Raw genomic sequence first — 25,809 nt, 5'->3', positions numbered from 1 at the left:
CCAGCCTCCCCACCCCATCTGATGCCCAGGGTTTCCACATTTTTGCCCCATCACCACAGGACAAAGGGCTGTTTTTGAAGAGGACAGCATAAAGGAGGCTTAGAGAGGGAGCGGAGGCAGGCTTCCTGTACTCAGGCCCACCAGCTTGAGAGGCTGAAGTCCTGCTCCCAGTTCTCCTTTTGGCCCAGCTTATTGGAGCATACACCCCCAGATAGGCACTTGAGGGCCACACCACAGGCGCCCCCAAGGAGTCACAGGGCTCATGACAAGTGGACTGGACTGAAGAAAAGCTGGAGGATGGGGGTAAAAGACTCCGGTTTCATTAGGTAAACCACTTCCCCTCCCTGGGCCTTCTTTCACCATCTAATAAATGGAACGATGAATCATTCGTGCAACACATACTGAGTGCAAACCATGTGCTGGACCCAGCAGGAATAAGATAGAAAAGGTCTCTGCTCTCAGGAATTTACATTCTGGATTGGGAGACAGACAATAAACAAACAAGTAAAAATAAAATTTCCTAAGTGCTCTAATGAAAATAAAGCAAGGCAGGGATCCCTGGGTGGCACAGCGGTTTAGCGCCTGCCTTTGGCCCAGGGCGCGATCCTGGAGACCCGGGATCGAACCCCACGTCGGGCTCCCGGTGCATGGAGCCTGCTTCTCCCTCTGCCTATGTCTCTGCCTCTCTCTCTCTCTGTGTGTGACTACCATAAATAAATAAAAATTTAAAAAAAAAAAAGCAAGGCAATAAGACAGAAGGTTGGAGTAGAGGAGAGCCAAGTGCCTTTCCAGACCATTGTTCTATTTCCAAGGGTCTATTTACTGCAGCTTTGTACCTAAGAGATCATAGCCCCCTTGTCTTGAAGCCTTTGACTGACTCTCACTCCAGGGCTGCTGCTGATATCCTAAACTAGAAGAAAGATTCCCAAATTTTCTGCTTCCACCCCTGCCCCAATCCCAAAATCCTTGTCCTAGGTCTGAGCCTAGCCTCATCCATTGGCCAAGCCTTGGCCCCATCTATGACAGTAGACCCAGGGTGGCTGTGCAAATCATTCAGAGTAGGCTTTTTACATTAATTTTAATTGGGCAATTGAGGACTTGGGAGAAAAAAAAAACCTATTTATTCTTTTTTTTTAAGATTATTTATTTATTCATGATAGACATAGGGGGAGAGAGAGGCAGAGACACAGGCAGAGGGAGAAGCAGGCTCCATGCACCGGGAGCCCGACGTGGGATTCCATCCCGGGTCTCCAGGATCACGCCCTGGGCCAAAGGCAGGCGCCAAACCGCTGCGCCACCCAGGGATCCCAAATAAATTCTATCTAAAAAGGAAAAAAAAGCAAACAAATAATGAACTCTAGTTACTGAAATTCTGAAATATTTAGAGGGAAGTGTCCTAAGGATTGCAACTTAGAAGTGCATCAAAAATAAGGTAGGTAAGATGGACAGAGAGATGTTATGATAAAGTATAGTAAAATGCTAATAGCAAAATCCAGGTGGTAGGTGTATAGGTGTTCACTGTTAAATGCTTTCGATTTAGCTGTATGTATGAACGTTTTCATAATAAAATGTTAAATCAGGTTTTCACTTAACCAAAACGTACACCAAGCTGCTGTTCATTTTCAGACAACTCTCTCTTTGGACAATTCTGGTGTTTCTCCACCTGCATACACACTTTTTAGGAAGTTGGGATCATTCTATTTGTATGTCATCATTGTTATTTCTCATTATTTCTAAAACTTCCTATGTACAGTGCTTAACATTTGCACATTGCAGGATATATGACTCATGTGACTTTGGGGATGTAGGCTTTTTATTGTGTACATTCTCAAAAACAGGGCTCAGGGCTCCCTTTCCAGAGAGGGCACATTGGATTGGATAATCCCAACACTTTTTCACTGAGAACAACTAGGAAAAACTGGAGAAAATGTTCTTAAAAGGCATCAAAGAGCTAGCAGGGCAATGAGGAATTGTGAAGCCAAGGCTGGGGAGGAAAAGAGCCCCAAATCATGAGCCTAGTATTAGGATCTCTTTTCCTCTCCCTGGAGGTCTGCTGATTCGGAGATAGAAGGCTGATAGGCCATGCCTATCCGTGATTCCAAAAACTGGCCACACCACCAGTTCTACACACTCTGCCAGAGCCTTGCCTCTCCCCTTTCAAAGGGGAGATGGAGTCAATCTCCCCTTGAAATGGGGTGGGACTGCCCTGACCAACAGAATGTGGCAGATATTGAGAGGCCCTGTGCGACTTCCAAAGCCAGGTTAGGGAAAGGCAGTACAGCTCTGCCCAGCTCTCTTGGGATGCTGTCCTTGGAACCTAGCCACCATGTTGTGACACTACTGGGTTGCAGGTGTCCTGACCAACAGCCCCAGCTAAGGTTCCAGTCAACAAACTTCAGTGGCCAGACTTGTGAGTTGCCACTCCTTCAGATGACTTTGGCCCCCAGCTGTCAAGTCCACCCCTCACCTTTGAGTCTTCTAGCTGATGTGCCAAATATTGTGGAGCAGAAACAAACCACCATTTTGTCCTGTCAGATTCTTGACCCATGTAGTAAGAGGTGAGCATAATAAATAGCTGTTTTTTAATGTGATGTATATCCCCTTGGAAGATATCCAAAGTCACAGTTACAAACCAGGTGGAAGAAGAAAAAGAAACACCTTACCAGGCCCTGAATTTCTCACTCTTCAAGTCAACTCTAGAGGCATCAAGGGGGTAAGCCAGAAGCTCCAGGGAGGCCTGGCACCCTCTGGCTTTGGTTTCCTCCCGTCTTCTTTCTAGACTAAGGGCTCAATAAGAGGAAAAGGAAATGTCCTCAGGGTAGGTGGGGGCACTGGGGCATGAAGCTCACATAACAGGAGTGTATACTGAAGGCCAAAGATGGGGTCTGCAGGGCCAAGAAGGCACTGCTCCTGACGGTGTATGGAGCCTCTGTTCGGGGTAAGGTTGAACCAGGGGTCTCTAGCTTGTAGTTCTTCATTAGCAGAATTGAGATGTTCCATCCTCTTTTCCTCTTCAGCCCCGAGACCACATGGGAGTTGCTCACCATGGTTAGGTGGGCATGGTTTGTGAAGGCTTCTCTTCTAACCCTCCAACATGCTGGCCATGTACGCATCGCTCCTCCAACCCTTACTTACTGTAGTGTGAACAAGGGCCTTGACTCAGGCTCCCCTGCTCAGAGGGCCCGAGTTCAGTCATCCCTCTTTTGTCACCACAGCAACTGAGGAGAAGCTCTAAGACCCCCAAAAGTGCAATCAGGTTTCAAATCTCAGTTCTGCCATATACTGTTACCAAATCTCCTGTCTTCAATCTCCTCTACTGTAAAATGAGGTGATGTAACCTATCTCACAGGGCTGTCTTGTGGGATAAATGACATTGCAATGGTGAGGCATTTAGCGTGGTTCTTATGTGTACGTGTGTAATGCTTTTCAGACTGGCTCTTGATGAGCTGCTGCTTGAGTTTTGCATACCTCCCCCATAATCTTCCCAGGGGCTGTGAGTCTGATGCGGCTTTCTTTGGTAACTGTGGAGAGGGGCAGATCTCCTGTAAATATTGCTGAGGAACTCCCCCTCTAGCCCCAACGCAATCAAACACACAGAGTTCTGCTGAGGTATCTGATTGGTTCTGCCTCTGGCATACTTTTGCTTAGGCCGGACTGCATGAGATAAGGACTCTAAAATGTCCCAACTTTATTTACAACCAGACCCTTGGCTCCAACCCCACCCCAGCTTCTCAGCTCAGCTCGGCTCTGAAGAAGCTGGATGAGCAGTGATGCTTCTGCCAAGCCTAGGGCTCAAGGAGACGTGCAGGGGGAGTCCCTCACTTCTTCTGGGCTTGTGCCCTAGCCCGCTGAATTTTATCGGCTGTAGCCCCATCTGTGGCTCCAGTGCAGTGGGACAATACGAGGCTCAGCTCTGCTTCGTTCCGGTGCTCAATGGCCACATCTGCAGCCTGAGCCACATCCCTGTGGTTTGAGCAGGAGGGGAGAGGGTGTCAGGCTGCCCGAGGGCACAAACTGTGCTCCTCATCAGCCCACTGGCTTGACCACCCAGCACCCACAGGGTTCTCAGCTGACGCACCCAACGAGAAGCAAGGCCTTGACCTTCTGTTCGGGACCCACTCGGGAGGCATACTTCTTGGCCTCATACTTGTTGTGTTGCTTCATGCAGATCTCGACAAAGGGCTTAGGAGAAGGTGGGGAGAAGAAGATAAGGCAGAGCCTTCCTGTCCTCTCTTATGAACAAAAGCCCAATGGATGCATGGTCTCTGTGTATTTCATATACCCTTCCGTAATCCTATTCCAGCCCTGCCCTGACACACGTAGGATAATTGTAATCTCAACAGCCTCAGGGCAGGAACCACCTACACCACAGGTCTGTTAGAGCCTTGAGACCAGTTTATGTCCATGTGGCTACTCCATGATACACTGCTACCCTCTCGCAATAGGAGTCTCTTGCCTTCTCAGGGCCTGTGTTTTCTCCCACAGCTGTCCTTACCCCACCCACCTGCCATACCACTGAATCACCTGCCACAGAAAACAAACCCCTTCGGTCTCCACTGCCTCCTGGACATGCCCTCCCAGTGCTCCTCCACCCACCACTCACACAAGACTTTCCCTTAGGGACTTTTCCCTCATATTGCTATGGGCCTCCTTGGAGAAAGCAGCTCATTCCCTCTCCGGCCAACATCTGCAGGCTAACTCAGGCCCACTTGCCCACAGACCTGGCCCATAAATGTGTGGACATGGGAAATACTTGCTAACTATGTGGGACAGCTGAATAGATGAAGGAATGGGACATCTGCCTATCCCAGAGCCTGGTCCCCTCCCCAGGACTACTCTCTCTGGAGGTGGGGTGGATGCAGGGCCCCTGCCTCACCAGGTAGCCAATGGGCGATTTCTTGCTCTTAGAAAATTTTTCTAGCTCTTCCCAATCTTCCAGATCTGCCAGGGCAGTCAGCTTCAGCCACCAGAGCCTGCAAAGAAGCTGGGTTTGCAAGATTGTGGGACAAGCAGGTGGTCCCAGGACTATACGTTCTGGGCCCAGCCCTCACCTACCTCTTGTCCGGAATGCGGAAGTCACGTGCCAGCTGCTCTGCACGCTTGCTGTGGCCGCCCAGGATGAGGGTGGTGACTGTGTCGTGCAGAGACAGGTCCACGAAGTGGCCCCCCAGCTCATCTTCCAGGCGCCGCTGCAGCCGCAGGAGCCTCATTTGATCCTCCGTGGCCTGGGGCGGAGATGGGGCAGAGATGAGGCCAGATGGGGCTGGATGGGGCCAACAGGGACAAGGAGGCAAGACCAGGCGCAGAGGAGGTTCTCAGAAAAGAATGAGGCAAACCTTGGCTGCAAACTCGTTCTTGGCCTTGTAGAAAGCATCGGCTGCTGTCTGCAGAGCTGCGACTCGCCCCTCAATACGCTACAGGGGCAAGAAGGGAAGCCTGAGCTCATGGGACCAAGGATATTAGCCTTTCCTGTTCAGGCTACACTGTTCTCCCTGGTCCCCGGGCAACCAGGGCCAGCCTTCCCCACTGGGTGTACCACTCTAGTGCCTCTAGTGGGGAGGCTAGCTCCTCTGGGACCAACCACCATCCTGGTCACATATCTTCTTAGACTCTTCCACAACAGTGAGGACCAGATAGGGGTGTGTACCAAATAGGAGGCCCAGATCAGGAGCCCAACCCGAAGCTCAGCCCACAGGCCCCACCCACTCTGTGGACCTCAGACCTCCTCTGCAGCATAGCTGGCTCGGATGTGGAAGCTGCCCAGCTCCTGGTGGTTGTCATCCTGATTGTAAAGGTCCTTCAGTGTCTCTAGCTCCTGATGTTTGCAGAACTGGGGCCATGGACAGGCAGTCAGTCAGCAAGGCCAATTTAGGGGCTCATGAAGCTCCATCCCCACCCCTACCCAGGGCACATACTTGTCGGTACAAACTCAGGGCCATGGGCTGGTTCCGAAGAGTCATGAAAAAATCTCCTCGGTTGAGCTCATTCTTCAGGTGCAGCAATACCGTGAACACTAAGGAATGATAAGGTGGTGTGGAGACTCCAGCCTGGTCCCTTGGTTAGTTCAGAGGCCCCAGCCTTGGTTTCCCCCAAACCCTGCTCACCCAGATCAGTGTCTCCACTCTCAATAGCCTTGCTCAGTGCCAGTTTGCTCCTCTTCATCTTTAGGAGAAGGGGTACCTGCTCCCCAGAGCGTGGCTCATACTCCAGCAGCTGTGGGCAGGGAGAAAGGCACAGAGAGAAGGAGCTGGCCCGGGAGGCCTCATACCAATGTCAGAGCATCTGGGGAGGGCTGGGCGCCCACACCTTGATGGCCAGCTCTGTGCGGCCACATCCATAGGCCCGTGCAGCAATGTCAGAGTAAGAGACGCCTGGCGTGTCCCCCAGTTTCTGGTTAATGGCCCGAGCAACATCCTCGTCAGACACGTCTTTCTGTTGCACCTGCAGATGGAGGGGGGTTGTCACACATACCTGGATCTCACCGTTCACCCTCCCCCTTCAGCTCTGCACTTCATGTTTCCTACATCTCATCAGGGCCTGGAATCCTCTAAATGCCTTGAACCCACGTCCTCACCTTATAGCAGGCCCAGTGGGCCAGGATCCTGCTGACACCCTGCACTTCAGGAAGGCGCAGGTACTCGCAAATCTGAATCGCCAGGGGGTAAAGCCTCCGCAACACAAGCCTGGCAGGCAAGGGGATGAAGGGTACAGGGATGAGGTGGGATAGGAGAGGGCAGAGCGGCCCCAGCCTGCCCTCAGGCCTCCCAGCCCCCAAAGAAATGGATGAGGAGCCGTGACCACAAAAAACCACCAGAGGCTATAATGCCTACCCACACATAGCCCTCCTCTCAGAACCCTGGGGCTTGCTGTACCTGTCCAGCAGCACCTGGATGGTGAGCTGCTTATATCTGCATTTTACTTGGTTAAGGATCCAGCTGAGGGGTGAGCCCTATTTGCCCAGGACTTTCAGGCAGCATTTTCAGCCCCCGTCCCTGCCTCTTCCCCGGCCACCACTGGCTATAAACATCCTTGAGGCTTGCTTGAGGATACTGGCTATAAGTGAGGGGGATTCCGATGTGATAGTCCCGAATGGCATTGAGCACACGCAGGTCCTGACACATGCGCACGAAGCTGTCAGGTGGAAATTTGTCGAGGAAACACTTTCCAAAGGAGGCCGCCTAAGAAGAGTCAGAGGATGACAGAGGAGATCTTTACCACCACCCCCCACTGCCCCATCCCTCCTACCAGCACACTCCCTGCCCAGCAGCCCCTCCCCCCAGCCCTGCTGTCCAGGCCAACCCTGAGCAGACTCTTCTGCATGTCTGGCCGGTGCTCATGTCCCGCAGCCTCAATGCACTGCTGCACAGCCTGGGTCAGCTGGCCCAGCTCCTGGATCTCCCGTAGGTACTCATCTGCCTTCTGGCTCTCTTTCTGGGGGACAGAGAAAGTGTGCCAGGGATGGGGTGCCATGATAGAAAACACCCCCATGTTTGGTTCCCCCATCCTTGACTGTGGTTCAAATGGGCTGGTATGGAGGGACTGCAGAGGCCAAAGCTCAAACCCCCTCAGCCCACAGTCCACCCGAGGTACCCATATACTCCCAACCCATATCAGCCCACAATTGCAGGAAGGGACCTTGACAGGAGCCCTGAATGGTGCCTGGGTTGGGGATAGCAGGGGTTCCCTGCACGTCCCCATTACCACATGGAGGACACCATATCACTCCAGTCTACCTGAGCTGGCTTTCCTCAGCCCAATGTCCTGCCTGGAGTCCTCTTTTGACAAGCAGCTCCTGGCTGAGTCTACCATGCCCAGGCAGAGGCACGGGGAGAGCCAATTAGGAAGGGAAAGGAGAACATCCTGGGGCCAAGGAAGACGACCAGGGCTTTACCTCATACTCTTTCTGGGCCTCCAACAACAGTGCCCCGGGGGCCATTGAGGCAATTTTGAAGATCTCCTCGCTGGCCACTAGGGGAGGGAGTTGGTGAGTGTCGGGAGGGCAAGGAAACCTCAGCACAGGGAAACCTGATCCCGCCCCAAGTCACACTGTGTTCTGGGAGGGCCTCACCTGGAACCTCATGCAGGAACTCGTGGGTGCTACGAGAGAAGATGCGGACCCCATCCAGCTCAGGCACAAGGTAGGAGTCTTCATCCAGCACAAATCTGAGCTTGGTCAAGGTTCCCAAGAGCACGCAGAAACGGGGCAGGGCAGGTGACCCTTCCTCTCCTTTCCCCTCCCACCCCCACAGGAGCCCTCCAAGGATACTGGATGCTCTCGGGTGCATCACCCACCACCATTAGACGCCTCTCCCACGCCACCACGACAGCCCTCTCTTTGCTGCGAGGACGGCTGCACCTGTGGACAGCATCACACACACATCTATGACACACACAGGACATTGGGCCCAAAGCCACATCTCCTGCTGTCCCCTTTCACCGCTTATGTTGCTTTACCTTGAGATAGCCCTGCACATGCATGCTGCTCCCTAACCCGTTCCTCTGACATTGGCTTCCTTCTCCCCCTGTGCTGTCAGCTCCCAGGGGCATCTGGGACCCACAGAGGGGCCAGGGTTTCCCTCAAGTAAGCCCTGGCAGAGATGATAAGATGCAAGCTCCACCTGGCTTGGCCAGTAGACAGGATGAATCAAAGTGTTTTAGGAAACAAGGCTGCACCCACTCCCAGCATGACCCCTGTGCTCACCAGACCATCTGCTTCGGGGGGGCCCGGATGTTGCAGTTGAACTCACACAGCTTCTCCTGAAAGAGTGCAGGGAATATCACGGCCCTGTCCCAGGAGTCACCAATCTAGTTAAAAAGACCTTCCCCCACCACTAACAGATCTTTCCTGGACAAGGCAGGGTGCCCCATGTTGTCCAAGGATCACACCTTGAGTGATGCTGTCCCCATCCAGATGTAGCCTGTGTCTGTGAAGAGTGCCAGGTGTCGGTAGGTGAAGGAGATAGCCATCTGCAGGAAGCTGCTCACTCCTGGGGCCAGGCCAGGGAGCGTCTGAGACAGGCCAGGGAGGACACAAGATCTTTTTTCAGAGCTTCCCCCATCGCCTCCCCCAACCCTTCCATTTCACTCCCACTCAGGGCCCTCACCACTGCGGAGCAGGCTGCGTGGTCGAGGAGGTAAAGATCAGGCCCCACAGCCAGAAGAATGTGTGCAACTCGGTCCTGGCACAGTGTGGTCCAGCATGAGGGTGCACTCTGCAGACCTGTGGCCAGGGAGGCAGACAACTTCCAAATGACCAGAGCCCACAGCTTCTGCCTCTGTTGGCCCCACAGACTTGATGCCCTTCTGTGGGCACTGAATGGTTATCTTAGGGATGTCAGGGCTTACCTGGCACCTCTGGCATCCGGCGAAGCTTAAGATCTCCCACATTGGCACTGAGGGTGAAGCGGTGGGCCCCGGTGAGGATAGCCAACCCTGAACCAAACTCAGTATGGAAGATCCGGGCATCTAGAACTCGGTTCTGGAGCACCTCCTGGGAAGAGGGGCTGTGGGTTGAGGGAGCCAGAGTCACAAATTCCACCCCTTTCCCTAGCCCCCTAAGGCCCCTACATTGCCCATGCTGAAGTGTCTCCGGAAGTCACCATGAAGTCCATAAACCAGTACTACACCATCTTCCTGCACACAGAGCAGCTCCTCCTCAGCTGACCAGCCGAGGGACACCACGGGCCCACTCTTCCACTGTAGAGGAAAGGGAGGTTCCTGAGGCTGTCCTTAGGACATAGACGCAGCCCAGCCCCAAGATGGGTCAGAAGTGCTCACCAGTAGACTGGCCAGAGGCAGGCCAGAAGCAGAGTAGATCTCAAGCACTGGCCGTATGCTGGCAGCCTTCTCCTTCCGCCATGGGTTCCTCAATAGAGCTGTAATTTAAGCAGATATTTTCTGTCTAGCTCCCCAGGTCTACCCCAAAGGAAGCAAGCTTCATGAGAACCAAAATTTAAATCATCTTGGAAGGGGGTGAGAGGTGGGAAGGAAAGAGGGCTGGCATACATTAGCAAGAACAACCCAGTAGCAAGGCCCCCAGGAATCACAGACATTGAGTTCACCCCACTGTCCCAGAACACACAGTGGTAGAGGGGTAACATACCAATAGGGCCTCCATAGGGCGCAGCAGCTACCAAGCAGTCCCTGAGTTCCTCCTTCAGGTCCCAGTCCATGCTGTACAACTCATATTTCCTGCCCATATAGAGGCAAGCAGAAATTAGCCTTCAAATGACCCTGCATCCACATGGGAGTGAGCCCAGAGGAACCCCTACAGCCTCTATTTGTCCTTCACAGAACAGTCTGTGAAACAGGCCTCCCACAGGTGGGAGAGGGTGATGACTGGAAACAGCTCGGGCAATGGACCACATGCATGCTTAGGAATGGCAGACGACAGAGCAGAGGGTGTTGGCAGGCCAGGCTGTGGTTCTTAGGGCAAGGGTCCATGGATGGCAGGAGCTTCTGGCACAAAAGATAGGTTGTGTGGCCAATATCCAGGGCACAAACTAAGGTAGGACTAGGGTTGGGTGGCTGGCTTGGGCCTGCATTCAGGGTCTCTCAGGGCAGTCAGCTTTTCTTCTATTTCTGGTTCTTAACACCAAAGCAGGTTGTAGGCTTTATAGACCTCAACACTGGCTGATAATGAACTCAGTTTTATTTATTTATTTATTTTTTCCTAAATTTTATTTATTTGTTCACGATAGATGTAGAGAGAGAGAGAGAGCCAGAGACACAGGCAGAGGGAGAAGCAGGCTCCATGCCAGGAGCCTGACGTGGGACTCGATTCCGGGACTCCAGGATCGCACCCTTGGCCAAAGGCAGGTGCCAAACCGCTGAGCCACCCAGGGATCCCCTGGACTCAGTTTTAGAGGTACTGAGTTAGCAGTGCTTGAAAGAAATCCCAGAGGAGCTCGTCAGTGAGTCCAGAGCTGGGGAGACAGAGTCCTGGGCTGGAATGTCAATATCTGAATGTTCAGCTTATGTGAAGTAACAGAAATCACAAGCTGGCATGAGAGGACTGCAATCTGAGACGGCCTTGGGTCACCAAGAGCGTGTGATCATGAAGATGAAGTAGGAGGCCTGAGGCATGCCATCATTTGATGGCTGGAGGTAGGGAAAAGGGGATGGGAAAGGAGTGGGCATTATCCCAGGAAGCCAAGAGAAACCAGTATTTAAGGGGAAGGGGAGTGTTTCCTCTAGTATCATTTTGGAAGCCTTCCTGATAAAAAAAAAAAAAAGTCAGACAGATGCCTACCATTACCTTCTATTGACATTCTTCTTAGGGTTCTAGCAAAATAATTTAAGAAAAAAAATTAGAGGTTTATATTTTGGAGTTTGCTGCTATTCACAAATAACGTGAAAATCCAAGGCAGGCGATGAGTAATGAACAAGAGAGCTCAGGAGGGTAGTCAACAAAAACCTATATCTTTTCTATAACGATAAATTTTCTATATCATAACAAAAATCAATTAGAATATAACTTTAAAAGATCCTAATCATGAAAGCAATAAAATTATGATATGTAAGAACAAACCTAACAAAAATTTTTTACAAAACAAAATCATGGGTGCGGGATGCCTGGGTGGCTCAGGGGTTGAGTGTCTGCCTTCAGCTCAGGTCGTGATCCCAAGGTCCCAGGATCAAATCCCACATCGGGCTCCCCTCAAGGAGCCTGCTTCTCCCTGTGCCTGTGTCTCTGCTTCTCTCTCTGTGTCTCTATGAATAAATAAATAAAATCTTTTTTTTTAATTTTTATTTATTTATGATAGTCACACAGAGAGAGAGAGGGAGAGAGAGAGAGAGGCAGAGACATAGGCAGAGGGAGAAGCAGGCTCCATGCACCGGGAGCCCGACGTGGGATTCGATCCCCCAGGATCGGGCCCTGGGCCAAAGGCAGGCGCTAAATTGCTGCTAAATAGGTGATGGGGATTAAGGAGTACACTGCTGTGATGGGTACCAGGTGTAAACTCTACACTTGAAACTAACATTACACTCTATGTCAATGAACTGGAATTTAAATAAAAACTTGAGGGATGCCTGGGTGGCTCAGCAGTTGAGCATCTATCTGCCTTTGGCTCAGGGCATGACTCCAGAGTCCCAGGATCGAGTCCCACACTGGGCTCCCTGTAAGGAGCCTGCTTCACCCTCTGCCTGTCTCTCTCTCTCTCTCTCACTGTGTCTCTCATGAATAAATAAATAAAATAAAATAAAAAAACTTGAAAGAAGGGGTGCCTGAGTGGCTCAATCAGTTAGGTGTCTGCCTTTGGCTCAGATCCTCATCCCAGGGTTCTGGAATCAAGCCCTGTGTCGGGCTCCCGGCTCAGCGGGAAGTCTGCTTTTCCCTCTGCTTCTGCCCTTCCCCCCTGCTCTCTCTCTTTTTTAAAAAAACATTTTATTTATTTATTCATGAGAGATACACACAGAGAGAGGCAGAGACAAAGCTAGAGAGAGAAGCAAGCTCCTTGCAGGGAGCCTGATGCGGGACTTGATCCCGAATCCCGGGATCACGCTCTGAGCCAAAGGCAGACAATGCTCAACCACTGAGTCACCGAGGCATCCCTCTCTCTCTTTCAAATGAATAAACTCTTTAAAAAAAAGTGAAAGAAAAATAAATATAGTTTAAAAAAATTTTAAAAATCAAATCAAATCAAAGTTTACTCAAGGATATGGAAGACATGGAGAAACATCCCAAAATGATCTATGAATGCATAGGAATTCCAATAACATTTTTTAGGGGGGTGGAAGCACAAATTGATTCTTTTCTTTTTAAGTAGGCTCCATACCCAGCATGGGCCCAAGGAAGGGCTTGAAGTCATGACCCTGAGATGGAGAGACCTGAGCTGAGATCAAGAGTCAGAGGCTTAACTGACTGAACCACCCAGGCGCCCCAGCACAGACTGATTCTAAAACTCACTTGCAGGGCAGCCCAGGTGGTTCAGTGGTTCAGTGGTTCAGTGCTGCCTTCAGCCCAGGGTGTGATCCTGGAGATCTGGGATCGGGATTGAGTCCCACATCAGGCTCCCTGCATGGAGCTTGCTTCTCCCTCTATCTGTGTCTCTGCCTCTCTCTCTCTCTCTCTCTCTGTGTCTCTCATGAATAAATAAATAAATAATCCTCAAATAAATAAATAAATAAATAAAACTCACTTGCAGAAAAAACAAGTATCATCTTAAACATAAAATGCTGGAAAATATTTTTAAATATTTTGAAAATAAGTGAACAGATCTATATCAGATATCAAATACACTACGTAAAAATAAAGCCATTTAAAACTGTTGTCTTGGCACAGGAAGAAGCAAATAGATTGATGGAAGAGAAAAAGAGTCCAGAAAAAGAACTGGGAACTGAGCATGTAATAAAGATGGCATTTCAAATTGTTGCAAATTGATCCTTGAAATGAGACAATGGGCCATATGGGAAGAATTGCAATAAACACTATTTCATTACTTAATCTCTACAATAAAATATTTTCCAGATGGAATTTAAGATTTAAGTGTTAAAGAAATATATAAATCCATCTCAGAAGAAATCTTGGCTATTTTTACACTCTCAAAATAGAAACAATTTGTAAGCACAATATATAACCCAGAAGTCACAGAAAAAAAACAAGTCTAAATAAAAAGGACTTCTGTATACTTCTCTATATAAAAGGGCAAAAACAATACATGTTTTATATTTGCCTCTATCTGAAAAACAAGAAATTCTGAAAAGATTTCTAAGAATCTAGTAACTGGTTATTGGTAGGTGAGGGGTGGAATCAGCTGAATAAAGACAGGGACGGACAGGAATAAGACTTTGAGTTTTTAAATCACATTAATGATTATTAGAATGAGTAATATTAAAAAAAACTCTTATACATTAAAAAATTCATGGAAAACAAACTAGGAAGACAAATGAAAAGGGAAAAAATGTTTGTGATATATATGGAGAAAAGGTACTTTTCTTAAAAATACAAAAGGCTCTAATTTTTTTTTTTTAAGATTTTATTTGTTCATTTGAGAGAGAGCAAGAGCAGAGAAGAGAAGCAGAGGGAGAAGCAGACTCCCCACTAAACAGGGAGCCAGACTCAGGGCTCGATCCCAGGACCCTGAAATCATAACCTGAGCTGAAGGCAGACGTTTAACCAACTGAGCCACCCAGGTGCCCCAACTCTAATTAATTTTTGAAAATAAATATAATACCAAAAGAAAAATGGTCAAAGTCTATAATCATATTATTTTACATTTAAATATTTAAGAACTAAACAGGGGCACCTGGGTGGCTCAGTTGTTTAACCATCTGCTTTCTACTGGGGTCATGATCCTGGGGTACAGGGATAAAGCCCCTTGTTAGATAGGGAGTCTGCCTCTCCCTCTCCCTCTGCCCCTGCTCATGTTCTCTCTCTTGCTCGCTGGATCTCAAATACATAAAATCTTTAAAACAACAACAAAAACCACAAGGGATCCCTGGGTGGCACAACAACCACAACAACAGCAGCAAGGGATCCCTGGGTGGCTCAGCAGTTGAACGTCTGCCTTCGGCCCAGGGCGTGACCCTGGGGTCCCAGGATCGAGTCCCGCATCAGGCTCCCCGCATGGAGCCTGCTTCTCTTTCTGTCTGTGTCTCTGCCTCTGTGTGTGTGTGTCTCATGAATAAATAAATAAGGGCAGCCCTGGTGGCGCAGCAGTTTGGCGCTGCCTGCAGCCTGGGCTGTGATCCTGGAGACCTGGGATCGAGTCCCGCGTCGGGTTCCTTGCATGGAGCCTGCTTCTCCCTCTGTCTGTGTCTCTGCCTCTCTCTCTCTCTGTGTCTCTCATGAATAAATAAATAAAATATTTTTTAAAAATTAATAAATAAAATCTTTAAAAACAAACAAAAAACAGAAAGCCCTTGAGAAAATATAAGCTAATGTTTTTATAATATAAACTAGGAAAGTCTTTCAGAGCAAGACACAAAATTATCAAATGATAGATTTTATTACATAAAAATTAAAACTCTGTACATTAAAAATGAATACACAAGAGTCAACCAACCTATGTGATAAGATATTTATAACGTTTCTAACAAAGGATTAATATGAAGACCATGTAAAGAGCTCCTTTACACACCAATGGAAACAACACAATGGAAAAGTAGTCAAAGAATATGAAGACATATCTACGGACTATGTAAATATGAATTTAAAATTATTTTTTATGGGGTGCCTGGGTGGCTCAGTTGGTTAGGCGTCTACCTTTGGCTTGGGTCATGATCTCAAGGTCCTGGGATTAAGCCCTGCATCAGGTTCCCTGCTCAGTGGGGCACTGCTTCTCCCTCTCCCTTTGTCTTGCCTCCTGCTCCTCTCTCTTTCTCTTGCTCACTCTCTCTTTCAAATAAATAAATATCTCTTTTTAAAAATTATTTTTTATGGTTTGGCCATCTGAATGCCAAAAAAAAAAATAAGGGGATAGGAGCATCCAATATTGCTGAAGATGTGGGAAAATGAACACTTTCCCACATATTAAGTGGGTATATAAACTGGTTCAGGCCTTATGGAAGAAAAATGAAGGGCTATCTCTCCAAATTTTAAATGTCTACACCCTCTGACTTAGCAACTTCCTTCTAAGATTCTAACTTACAAAAGTACTTGCACAAGCATACAAACATATGAATTGATTGCAGCACTATTTAGAATTTTAGAAGTTCTCCCCCAAATCATAGAAAAGCTTCCTTCAAAATGGGGCTAGTTAGGGATGCCTGGGTGGCTCAGCGGTTGGTGTCTGCCCGTGACTCACGACATGATCCTGGAGTCCCGGGATTGATTCCCACATTGGACTCCCTGCATGGAGCCTGCTTCTCCCTCTGCCCATGTCTCTGCCTCTCCCTCTCAGTGTCTCTCATGAATAAATAAATAAAATCTTAAAAAAAAAAAAGTGGGGCTGGTTAAATAAACTATGGGATGCCTGTTCTGGGGAATAGTATGTGGCCACTAGTAAGGTGAGCCTGTGTACTGACATGAAATGATCTCTAGATGTCCTGTTAAGTAAGAAAAAAAAAAAAAAAAAAAGGAAGCTGCAGCTCAGTAGGAACCATATGAACGCATTTATTTTATACAAACAACCGAGCACGTATTTTTGACCAGCATATTTACATATAACTACACGTATGTGTGTACGTACATAGAAAAACAGAGACAGGAAGCTGCACTGAGCCAGAGACAGTGGTTACCTGTGGGGAAAGTGGTGAATGCAGGGATGTTGGAAGACTGTCAATTTTCAGATTTTTGCATTACTTGAATTTTTGATAACACATATGTAGTTTTTGACCTTTCCGTGATAGCAGACAGCATTTCTTTAGGCCTTTCTCCTTCACTGTGTGATCTTAATCTTCCTCAGTAGAGGGCACTTGGAGGAATCCTGCCGAGGAAGGAGCTCTCTGACTGCTTCCAATCCAGGCAGAGCTGGCCAGTAGCCAGGGTATGAGGACATCTCATGGTGCTCCGCCTCAGTTACGCAGCAGCAACCTCAGAGGTTTGCTGGGAATGGAGATCACCTTCCCACCGCTCCCTGGACAGACACCATACTCCTAGTCTCCTGCCCACACTACTTCTTGGGCTGCCAAGATGCCTGTCTGCTGGCCACCCTGCCTGAGCCCTTGCATTTCCACTGACTCCCCTGGCACACTTGGGCATCCAGTTTTTGTCTGTGGGGCTCAGGCTACAGACACCACACGCTCTAGGCTGCCTGTCTGCACCAGCAGCCCCATTCCGTCCTTTGCCCATATGCTTGGCCACCAGCTGCAGCTCACCTGTGTCCCCCTACCTCTGAACTCGAGAGAGTTGCTTCTTGCTTGCCCAGCAACTATGGACAGCTCTGGCACAAAACTTGCTTTCTAGTGAGCTACAATTTTATTTTCTCCATCAAGATCTGAACCCCAATGTGGGGAGGGGGCTTCCCTTCCAAGTTTGTCATTCCTTGGGCACACTCCCTCAGTCCTGGGTGATTATACAAAATTTTCATATGTCTTACTCTTTTAAAAATATTTATTTATTTATTCATGAGAGACACAGAAAGAGGGGCAGAGACATAGACAAAAGGAGTAGCAGGCTCCCTGTGAGGAGCCTGATGTGGGACTCAATCCCTGGATCCCAGGATCCCAACCTGAGCCAAAGGTAGACACTCAACCACTGAGCCACCCAGGCATCCCTAGCTATTCTCTTATCACAGTTTAATAATTCTTTATATTTACCAAACTTTCTCAGGTTAAGTCTCCCGACTGAACCCAAACTGATATAAATTGGGGGTGGGAGTGGTCCAGAAGACAGCCCCCTAAAGATGTGATTCGGGGATTGGTTTGATTGTGTGTTTGGGCCTGAGTGCAGTACTAAGCTCCCTGTCATGGGAAACAAATGCTAGTCACCTACTGCATGCAATGGCATCACAGTTAATCAAGCCTGCAGTTTACTGTGGTGAAATGCCAAGTCAAACATGCACCTTTGGGGATCCCTGGGTGGCGCAGCGGTTTGGCGCCTGCCTTTGGCCCAGGGTGCGATCCTGGAGACCCGGGATCAAATCCCACGTCGGGCTCCCGGTGCATGGAGCCTGCTCCTCCCTCTGCCTGTGTCTTTGGCTCTGTCTCTCCTTCTATCTCTCAAGAATAAATAAATAAAATTAAAAAAAAAAACAAAAAACCATGCACCTTTGGAGTGACTTCTGTGCCTGACCATATGGTAGTAATGATGATTATAAGGGCTGCGGGATGGGCTTGGTTATTGTGAGTGCACTTGGACATTTACAAAGAGAAAATGACAAGCTTGGGTCCATTAACTTTCAGCTCAAGACATGGCTCTGAGAAGTAGAAAGCTTCCATAACAGCCCTAAGAGAATCTCTTAGTTCTTATAGCCACACAGCTGCTACTGCTAAAAATCAAACACAAAATGTAATTGCATGGGTTGTTAAATTATAATAGTTGAATTCACCAACACGATTTTTCATGTGAAAGTTAACAGCATTGATCAGGAAAAGAACTGGAACCTGAAAATTGGCAACAGTGGAAGTAGCTTGCCTTGCTGTGTCCACAGAAACTAGCCTTCCACTGCTTGAAAACCCTGTGATAATCTCATGTCTTGGGAGCCTCCCTTCTGGGGAGGCTGGCCTGGCTAACACTACTGCTGAATAGCTAATCTGGCAACAGTAAAGACTAGTATCTGGTCCCAATATGGCACCATTCCTGGGGGTACCAGCCTGCAAGCTGATTACATATAACTTGACAAGGAAGGATGTGGCCATTAGCATTCAAACCCACTGGTCAATCTCAACTTTGCTCATAGTGGACAATCTGATATAAGATGCTTCATGATGTGGGCACCTGGGTGTCTCAGTGGTTGAGCGTCTGCCTTGGGCTCAGGTCATGATCCTGGGGCCCTGGGATCAAGTCCCACATTGGACTCCCCACAGGAAGCCTGCTTCTCCCTCTGTGTCTCTGCCTCTCTGTGTGTCTCATGCATAAATAAAATCTTTTTTTTTTAAAAGATGCTTCAAGATGTGATGCTGCATAAATACCACAGCATCACCTATGAAACAGTTCTGCCAAAAAGTTCAACCCTGAATCTATTCAAGCCTCTAGATCTAAAACACAGTTTCAGGAAATACAGGATATGACAGAGAATAAAGTTCAAAGGTACCACAGGGAAACAATGGGACAAATCCAGAAAGTGATTTGGTCTTTTAAACAAGTCAATGTTGGAACGCCTGGGTGGCTCAGCGGTTGAGCACCTGCCTTTGGCTCAGGGTATGATCCCGGGGTCCCGGGATCAAGTCCTGTATCGGGCTCCCTGCATGGAGCCTGCCTATCCCTCTGCCTACGTTTCTGCCTCTCTCTGTGTCTCTCATGAATAAATAAATAAAATCTAAAAAAAAAAAAAACACAGAAATCGGGAATCCCTGGGTGGCTTAGCGGTTTAGTGCTCGCCTTTGGCCCAGGCCGTGGTCCTGGAGACCTGGGATCGAGTCCCACATCAGGCTCCCTGCAAGAAGCCTGCTTCTTCCTCTGCCTGTGTCTCTGCCTCTCTCTCAATCTGTGTCTCTCATGAATAAATAAATAAAATCTTTAAAAAAAAAAAAAACACAGAAATCAAAACAAAAAACAACACAACAAACCACACAAGTCAATGTCATGAAAATAAAAGGTAAGGGTGAGAGTGGGGATAACAACATTCAAATTTACAAAACACTCAGGGCACCTGGGTGGCTCAGTGATTGGCCATCTGTCTTTGGCTCAGGTTGTGTTCCCAGGGTCCTGAGATTGAGTCCCACATGCGGGCTCTCTGCGGAAACCTGCTTCTCCCTCTGCCTATGTCTCTGCATCTCTCTCTCTCATGAACAAATAAAAATCTTAAAAAAAAAAAAAAGTTTACAAAAGACTTAAGAGAGGTAAGCAAATGAGTAATTCTAGTTTGGGTCTTGATTTGAACAAACTGGTTATAAAAAGACCCTTTGAAGACAACTGGAGAAGCCTGAATAAGGACTGGTTGTTAGACGATTTTAAATGTTAATTTTGTTAGGTATGAAATAGTACTGTAAAAAAAAAAAAAAGAAAGAAAGAAAGAAAAATAGTATTGTAGTTTTATTTTTTTTTTTATTTTTTTTTATTTATGATAGTCACAGAGAGAGAGAGAGAGGCAGAGACACAGGCGGAGGGTGAAGCAGGCTCCATGCACCGGGAGCCCGACGTGGGATTCAATCCCGGGTCTCCAGGATCACGCCCTGGGCCAAAGGCAGGCGCCAAACCGCTGCGCCACCCAGGGATCCCTGGAGTCGGTTTTTAAATAGTCCCAAAAAAGCGTGTATAAGAGAGGGAAGAGAAAGATGAAAAGAAAATTAGTGTTGCTCTTTATTGCAACTAGGTGAGGAGTACGTGGGTGTCCACTAAATTGCTCTTACTGTTTATGTATATTTGAACTTTTCCTTAATAAAATATTTTTAACTTCCAGAGTGTTGAAGCAAATATTCCAATATAACAACAATTTTTAAGCCCAAGTGATGATGCTGTGTATTCATTCTACTCTTCTACTTTGTTTTTTTTTTTTTTAATTTTTTTTTTTTATTTATTTATGATAGGCACACAGTGAGAGAGAGAGAGAGGCAGAGACATAGGCAGAGGGAGAAGCAGGCTCCATGCACTGGGAGCCTGATGTGGGATTCGATCCCGAGTCTCCAGGATCGCGCCCTGGGCCAAAGGCAGGCGCCAAACCGCTGCGCCACCCAGGGATCCCTACTCTTCTACTTTGTTGTATACCTGAAAATGTTCCTGGTAAAAGGTTAAATTCAATTCCCAAGAAAGAAGTGAGGACTCATCTCTATCAAGTGTTCTAGGAAGGCCTCAGATGAGGCCTAAGATCTGTCCACTAAGTGTCAGATCGTCATGAAAAGTAGGGTTGTCAGACCAGAGTGAATGGTCTTCAGGAAGAGAGAAAACAGAAGCAAATATAGATGGTGGCCTTTGGACCTTTGGCTAGAGTGCAGTGGAGAAAGATATGGTGAGAAGGAGGGACCTGTGGAATGGAGGAAGTTTATTTTTTGTTAGGATGGGGAGATACAGGTCAAATTTCTAGGACCCATCCCAGAGATAATGCAGTAGTAGGTCTGATCATGGACGCTCCAGCAGGATGCTAAGACCAGGACGACCATGACTTAGCCAGCATCTCAGGTGATCCTGATGCAAGGGGTCCTGAACAGCAGCTGGAGAAACACTGGCTGAGGAAGGATATGGGTGGGTGGCATATAGCTTCTGGGAGGACAGGGAAACAGGGGGATATCTCTCAACGGGCCAGGTTTGGTAGGGGGGAGCCTAGGCCCTCAAAGACTTCCAGTTCTCGCAGGAGCACAAGATGATGTCAGCTGTTGGGAGGAGGAGCCAAGGAGATTATGATTATTTTAATTGTTTCTTTGTGTAATCTTTAAAAGGAAAAGAAGAGTCCTTGTGATACATGTAGGCTGACCCCCCCACCCCGCCATAAGAGGACTGGGAGGGCCCAGTTGAGTCTGGTGGGCATCGATTTGCTGCAGTCCCAACCTGCCTGGCAGCACTTAGCAGTAGCCTAGGCACAGGTAGAGATGGTGAGTGGTTGGTACACTGGGAGGTGGCTCTGTGCCAGGCAGGGAAACCAAAGACAAAGGAACAAGGCTGTCAGGGAAAAGGCAAAAAACTGAAATGACTATGCCTGTATTCCAAGCTGGACAGGAAAGGACACATTTATAGAAGGGGACTCTAAAAAAAAAAAAAAAAATAGAAGGGGACTCTGCACACATATATGAGAGAACAAAGCATTCCAGGGGTGGGGATCCCACCGAGGTTGAAGGACAGGTATATCCAGAGGTATCAGAGTATCAGTGAGGACAGTAGCTTATGGTCAGATAGGGGGCTGCCTGAATTCAATTTTTCAGAGGCAAAGCAGTTCTGAAAGAGCACAAGTGCAGAGTGAAGGGTGGCTGATGTAGATAAAATCACTTGAAGAGAGCTCATAGAACCATGAAACCAGGTTGCCACTTAAGTCAGTATAGAAAGCGGCAAGAGCTGGGATGCCCAGAAGGCTGTCCAAATAGGCAGTGAGGGATGTGGTTGAGGAGGTTGGCAGCAACACAGACCTGGCTGGGAAGGAAGCAGAGCCCCTCTAAGGGGGATAAGAGTAAGGGTCAGGGAGTGAAGAGCAACAAAACACAGACTGCCTCCCCAGGCCTTTGAAGTAAAGAAAGTGTCTCAGGGACAGTTGGGGGACTCAAGCTGTGCCTAGAGGGTGGCGTGGCATACGGATAGGCAGAGTGAAGGGCAGCAGGGAGGGAAGCTTCTCAGAAGAGCCTAGGGGTCTGGACTTTTGTAAGAACAGTCATACCTTCAATGAGAAGGCCAGTCATACCTTGCTCCTCTACACCCAGGTCTGAGAAGTGGAAATCTCAGCAGCAGTAAACAGGACCCTGGATTCTAATACCAGGAAACCACTTGCAACTAAACCTTGCACCTCTCATAGCCTCAGTTCCAGCCCCCTCCAGGAAACAATAAAGAAATCCCTGTGGCTATGCAGCTGAGTTTGTGGAACAGTATGCCCCACCACAGTGTCAGAACACCTGTGTGAAAATTGATGATCTCCAGCCTTTGCCTCTATGGTCCAGGCTGAACTACTGGACCACTGGGGAGGAAGAGGCACATCAGATCTAGCCTTGGGAAATAATCTATTCCAATATCCTCAGGCCCAGGAAAGCCCATGGTCACCCCTGAAATCCCCTGAAATCAATTCACCCCTGAAATTGACTCCCAATTTGCCTCAAAAATAAATACTCCTGGGGCTCCTGCTGGCTCAGCTGGTGAAACATGCAACTCTTTTTTTTTTTTTTAAAGGTTTTATTTATTTATTCATGACAGATACACAGAGAGGGAGAGAGAGAGGCAGAGACACAGCTGAGGGAGAAGCAGGCTCCACGCAGGGAGCCCGACGTGGGACTCGATCCCGAATCTCCAGGATCCGGCCCTGGGCTGAAGGTGGCGCTAAACCGCTGAGCTACCTAAGCTGCCCGAAACATGCAACTCTGGATCTCAGAGTTGTGAGTTTGAGCCCCACGTTGGATGTAGACATTACTTAAAAATAAAATCTTTGGGATCGCTGGGTGGCGCAGTGGTTTGGCGCTTGCCTTTGGCCCAGGGTGCGAACCTGGAGACCCGGGATCGAATCCCACATCAGGCTCCCGGTGCATGGAGCCTGCTTCTCCCTCTGCCTATGTCTCTGCCCCTCTCTCTCTCTCTCTGTGACTATCATAAATAAATAAAAATTAAAAAAATAATAATAATAAAAAAAATAAAATCTTTAAAAAATAAAAATAAGTACTACTGACAAACTTCTGTACCTTGTTGCTAGAAATGTAAAATGGTGTAGCTGCCATGGAAAATAGCCTGATGGTTCTTCAAAAAAACAAACACAGAATTACATGTGATCCAGCAATTCTATTCAGGGTATATATCCAAAAGGACTGAAAATGGTCTCAAAGGGACATTTGTACACCCATGTTCAGAGCAGCATTATTCACAACAGTCATGAAGTAAAAGTAACCCAAGTATCCATTGATAGATGAATGCATAAATAGTGTTATATACATACAAAAAAATATTATTCAGCCTTAAGAAGGAATGAAATTTTGACACAGGCTACAATATGGACAAGCCTTGAGGACAGTATGCTAAGTGAAATAAGCCAGTCACAAAAAGGCAAATACTGAATGATTCCACTTACATGGGCTATCTATAGTAGTCAGACTCATAGAAACAGAAAACAGGATGGTAGCTACCAGGGCTAGAGGAGGGGGGGAAATGGGGAGTCTATTATTTAATGGATATAGAGTTTCAATTTTGTGAGATGAAAAAATTCTGGAGATTTCATTGCACAACATGAATATACTTAACACTACTGAACTGTTAGAATGATTAAGGTAGTAAATTTTATGTTACATATATTTTACCACAATTTTTTTTAACCACAATTTTTTAAGGATGTATTTTTAGTTTTTATTTTAGGGGGAGAGGGGCACAGGGAGAGAACCTCAGGCAGATGTCCCACTGAGTGGGGAGCCCAACTCAGGGCTTGGCCTCACAACCCTAAGATCACGACCCCAGCTGAAATCAAAAGTCAGATGCCCAACGGACTGAGCCATCCAGGCGCCTCTCATCACAGTATTTTAAAATGTTCATGATAGGGCAGCCCTGGTGGCGCAGCGGTTTAGCGCCCCCTGCAGCCCGGGGTGTGATCCTGGAGACCCGGGATCAAGTCCCACGTCAGGCTCCCTGCATGGAGCCTGCTTCTCTCTCTGCCTGTGTCTCTGCCTCTCTTTCGCTCTCTCTGAATAAATAAATAAATAAATAAATAAATAAATAAATAAATAAATAAATAAATCTTTAAAAAATAAAAAAATAAAATAAAATGTTCATGATAAATAAAATAATAATAATAATAATAATAAAATGTTCATGTTTAGGGACACCTGACTGGCTCAGTTGGTAGAACACGCAACTCTTGCCTTCAAGGGTGTTAAGTTCAAGCTCCACATTGAGTACAGAAACTACTTAAAAAGGAATGGCTCAGTGATTCAGTGGTTGAGCGCCTGCCTATGGCCCAGGGCATGATCCTGGAGTCCCGGGATTGAGTCCCACATCGGCCTCCCTGCATGGGGCCTGCTTCTCCCTCTGCCTGTGTCTCTGCCTCTCTCTCTCTCTCTATGTTTCTCATAAATAAATAAATAAAATCTTTTTAAAAAATTATTTAAAAATAAATCTTAAAAAAATGTTTGTGTTTATATGTTACCTGGCCCAACCCCTACTAAAATAGTCAATCTCCGAATGCCTGGGTGGCTCAGCAGTTGAGCATCTGCCTTCAGCCCAGGGCATGATCCCAGCGTCCCAGGATCGAGTCCCACATCGGGCTCCCTGCATGGGGCCTGTTTCTCCTTCTGCCTGTGTCTCTGCCTCGCTCTCTGTGTCTCTCATGAATAAATAAAAATCTTAAAAAAAAAAAAAGTCAATCTCTTTTCTAAGAAGAGTTTCAGAAATACATAATATATCTTGTCTCCTTTCTCTTATAAGGGATGTTTTTTTCTTTTTTCTTTTTTTTTTTTTATAAGGGATGTTTCTAAAGTACCTAGTATGTCCAAACTTTACTGGGCAACTACTATGGAACAGGCACTGTTCTAAAGATGCATTGGACATAGAGAGATAAACACAATCTTGGCTCTCGAGGAACTTCGTTTAGCAGAAGAAACCTATGCAAATACTGATCTACTGTGCCATTCATAACAGACGGTAATACTGGGCCATGTGAGGCCCAAAGCCAGCCGACTCTACTGTGATTGAATCAGGGAAGGTTTCAGAAAGAACTCTTGAACTAAGCCCTGAAAGAGGAACAAAAAATTCTCCAGTGAGAAAAAGTGGGCAAGACTGGCTGCAAACATGAGGAGCCATGAAATACCATAGTGTATTGATTGGGGTCCTGTAATTCTGTGCAACTGGAATACAAGACTTCGGTAAGGAGAGGGGCAGACGGAGGTGCAGACAAATAGAGGCTGACTTACAGGTGTTCCAACAGAAGGAATTTGTATTTTACCCTACAAAGAAACGACGCCACTGAAAAATCCTTATCAGGATAATGACGTGATCGGTTTACACTTCGGATCAATAGGCTAGGACCCTAGACTCCCGTGAGAGGCCTACCCCTGGCTGAGGGTCCTCACTTGCGCTGCCCCTGGATTCGCCCCCCTTCTCTCAGCCTTGGTTTGCTGCTACCCCGCCCGCCGCGCGATCCCGCCCCCCGCGGAGCGCCCCTGTAGTCCGACTTTGGCAGCACTTCCCCACAGAAGACTGGACACTCGCTGTCACCCGCAGGCCTTCTCCCTCAACGTGATCTGAGCATCCTTTCGGAGGCTGACAGATCTGGGTTTCAGTTCTCGGGCTCTGCCCCTACTCGTGTGACCTCGGTGCTTGCCTCAGTTTCCTTCCTGGAGCCGGGGAAGGCCCGGCCCCTGGGCATTATGCGGCTGTACGTTAAGTGGTAGACGCCGGGGAAGAGCCGGCGAGGGGCGGACCCCAGCGCCCACAGTGTCGGGGGCGCGCGCCGCCGGCTCCGCCCGGAGACTCGAGCCGGTGGGCCAGCGAGGTAAGACGGGCCGTGGGCGGGAGGCGGGGGCAGCTCACCGGTAAAAGGCAGAGTCCCCGAGCGGGTTCCAGTTTGCCGTGTAGCAGTCCATGGCTGGTGCAGACGGCGGCTGAGCAGCGCCGAGGGGACACCCGCCTAGCACGGGCTCCGGGCCGGCACTTCCGCT

The 25,809-nt window shown here is 48.0% G+C and overlaps 1 protein-coding gene across 1 annotated transcript; it reads right to left on the bottom strand.

Moving 5' to 3' along the window:
* Positions 1 to 3,671: 3,671 nt before the first annotated feature.
* Positions 3,672 to 25,801, bottom strand: VPS16 (VPS16 core subunit of CORVET and HOPS complexes). The gene is made up of 24 exons (XM_041733199.1): positions 25,682 to 25,801; positions 10,103 to 10,191; positions 9,778 to 9,875; positions 9,568 to 9,696; positions 9,346 to 9,490; positions 9,105 to 9,220; positions 8,887 to 9,009; positions 8,702 to 8,757; positions 8,267 to 8,356; positions 8,069 to 8,163; positions 7,892 to 7,968; positions 7,300 to 7,431; positions 7,051 to 7,178; positions 6,873 to 6,908; positions 6,575 to 6,683; positions 6,307 to 6,441; positions 6,105 to 6,213; positions 5,916 to 6,013; positions 5,723 to 5,830; positions 5,337 to 5,414; positions 5,056 to 5,225; positions 4,877 to 4,973; positions 4,079 to 4,182; positions 3,672 to 3,963 (listed from the first exon to the last, which is right to left on the bottom strand). The coding sequence occupies exons 1-24, from the start codon at positions 25,732 to 25,734 to the stop codon at positions 3,819 to 3,821; spliced, it is 2,520 nt and encodes an 839-aa protein (XP_041589133.1). The 5' UTR covers positions 25,735 to 25,801; the 3' UTR covers positions 3,672 to 3,818.
* Positions 25,802 to 25,809: the final 8 nt, after the last annotated feature.

The sequence above is a fragment of the Vulpes lagopus genome, chromosome 18 (genome assembly GCF_018345385.1).
Source record: "Vulpes lagopus strain Blue_001 chromosome 18, ASM1834538v1, whole genome shotgun sequence".
Classification (NCBI taxonomy): Eukaryota; Metazoa; Chordata; class Mammalia; order Carnivora; family Canidae; genus Vulpes; species Vulpes lagopus.
Note: the sequence above shows the minus strand (reverse complement) of the source record. Positions and strands in the feature narration are given on the sequence as shown.

Excerpts from the sequence above, each read along its gene's own strand:
- VPS16 (XM_041733199.1), bottom strand. The coding sequence starts at position 25,734 with ATGGACTGCTACACGGCAAACTGGAACCCGCTCGGGGACTCTGCCTTT. Across the intron at positions 9,697-9,777 it reads TGCCTCTGGCCAGTCTACTG|TGGAAGAGTGGGCCCGTGGT; the intron begins GTGAGCACTTCT and ends TTTCCTCTACAG. Across the intron at positions 5,415-5,722 it reads CCAGCTATGCTGCAGAGGAG|CGTATTGAGGGGCGAGTCGC; the intron begins GTCTGAGGTCCA and ends TTGCCCCTGTAG.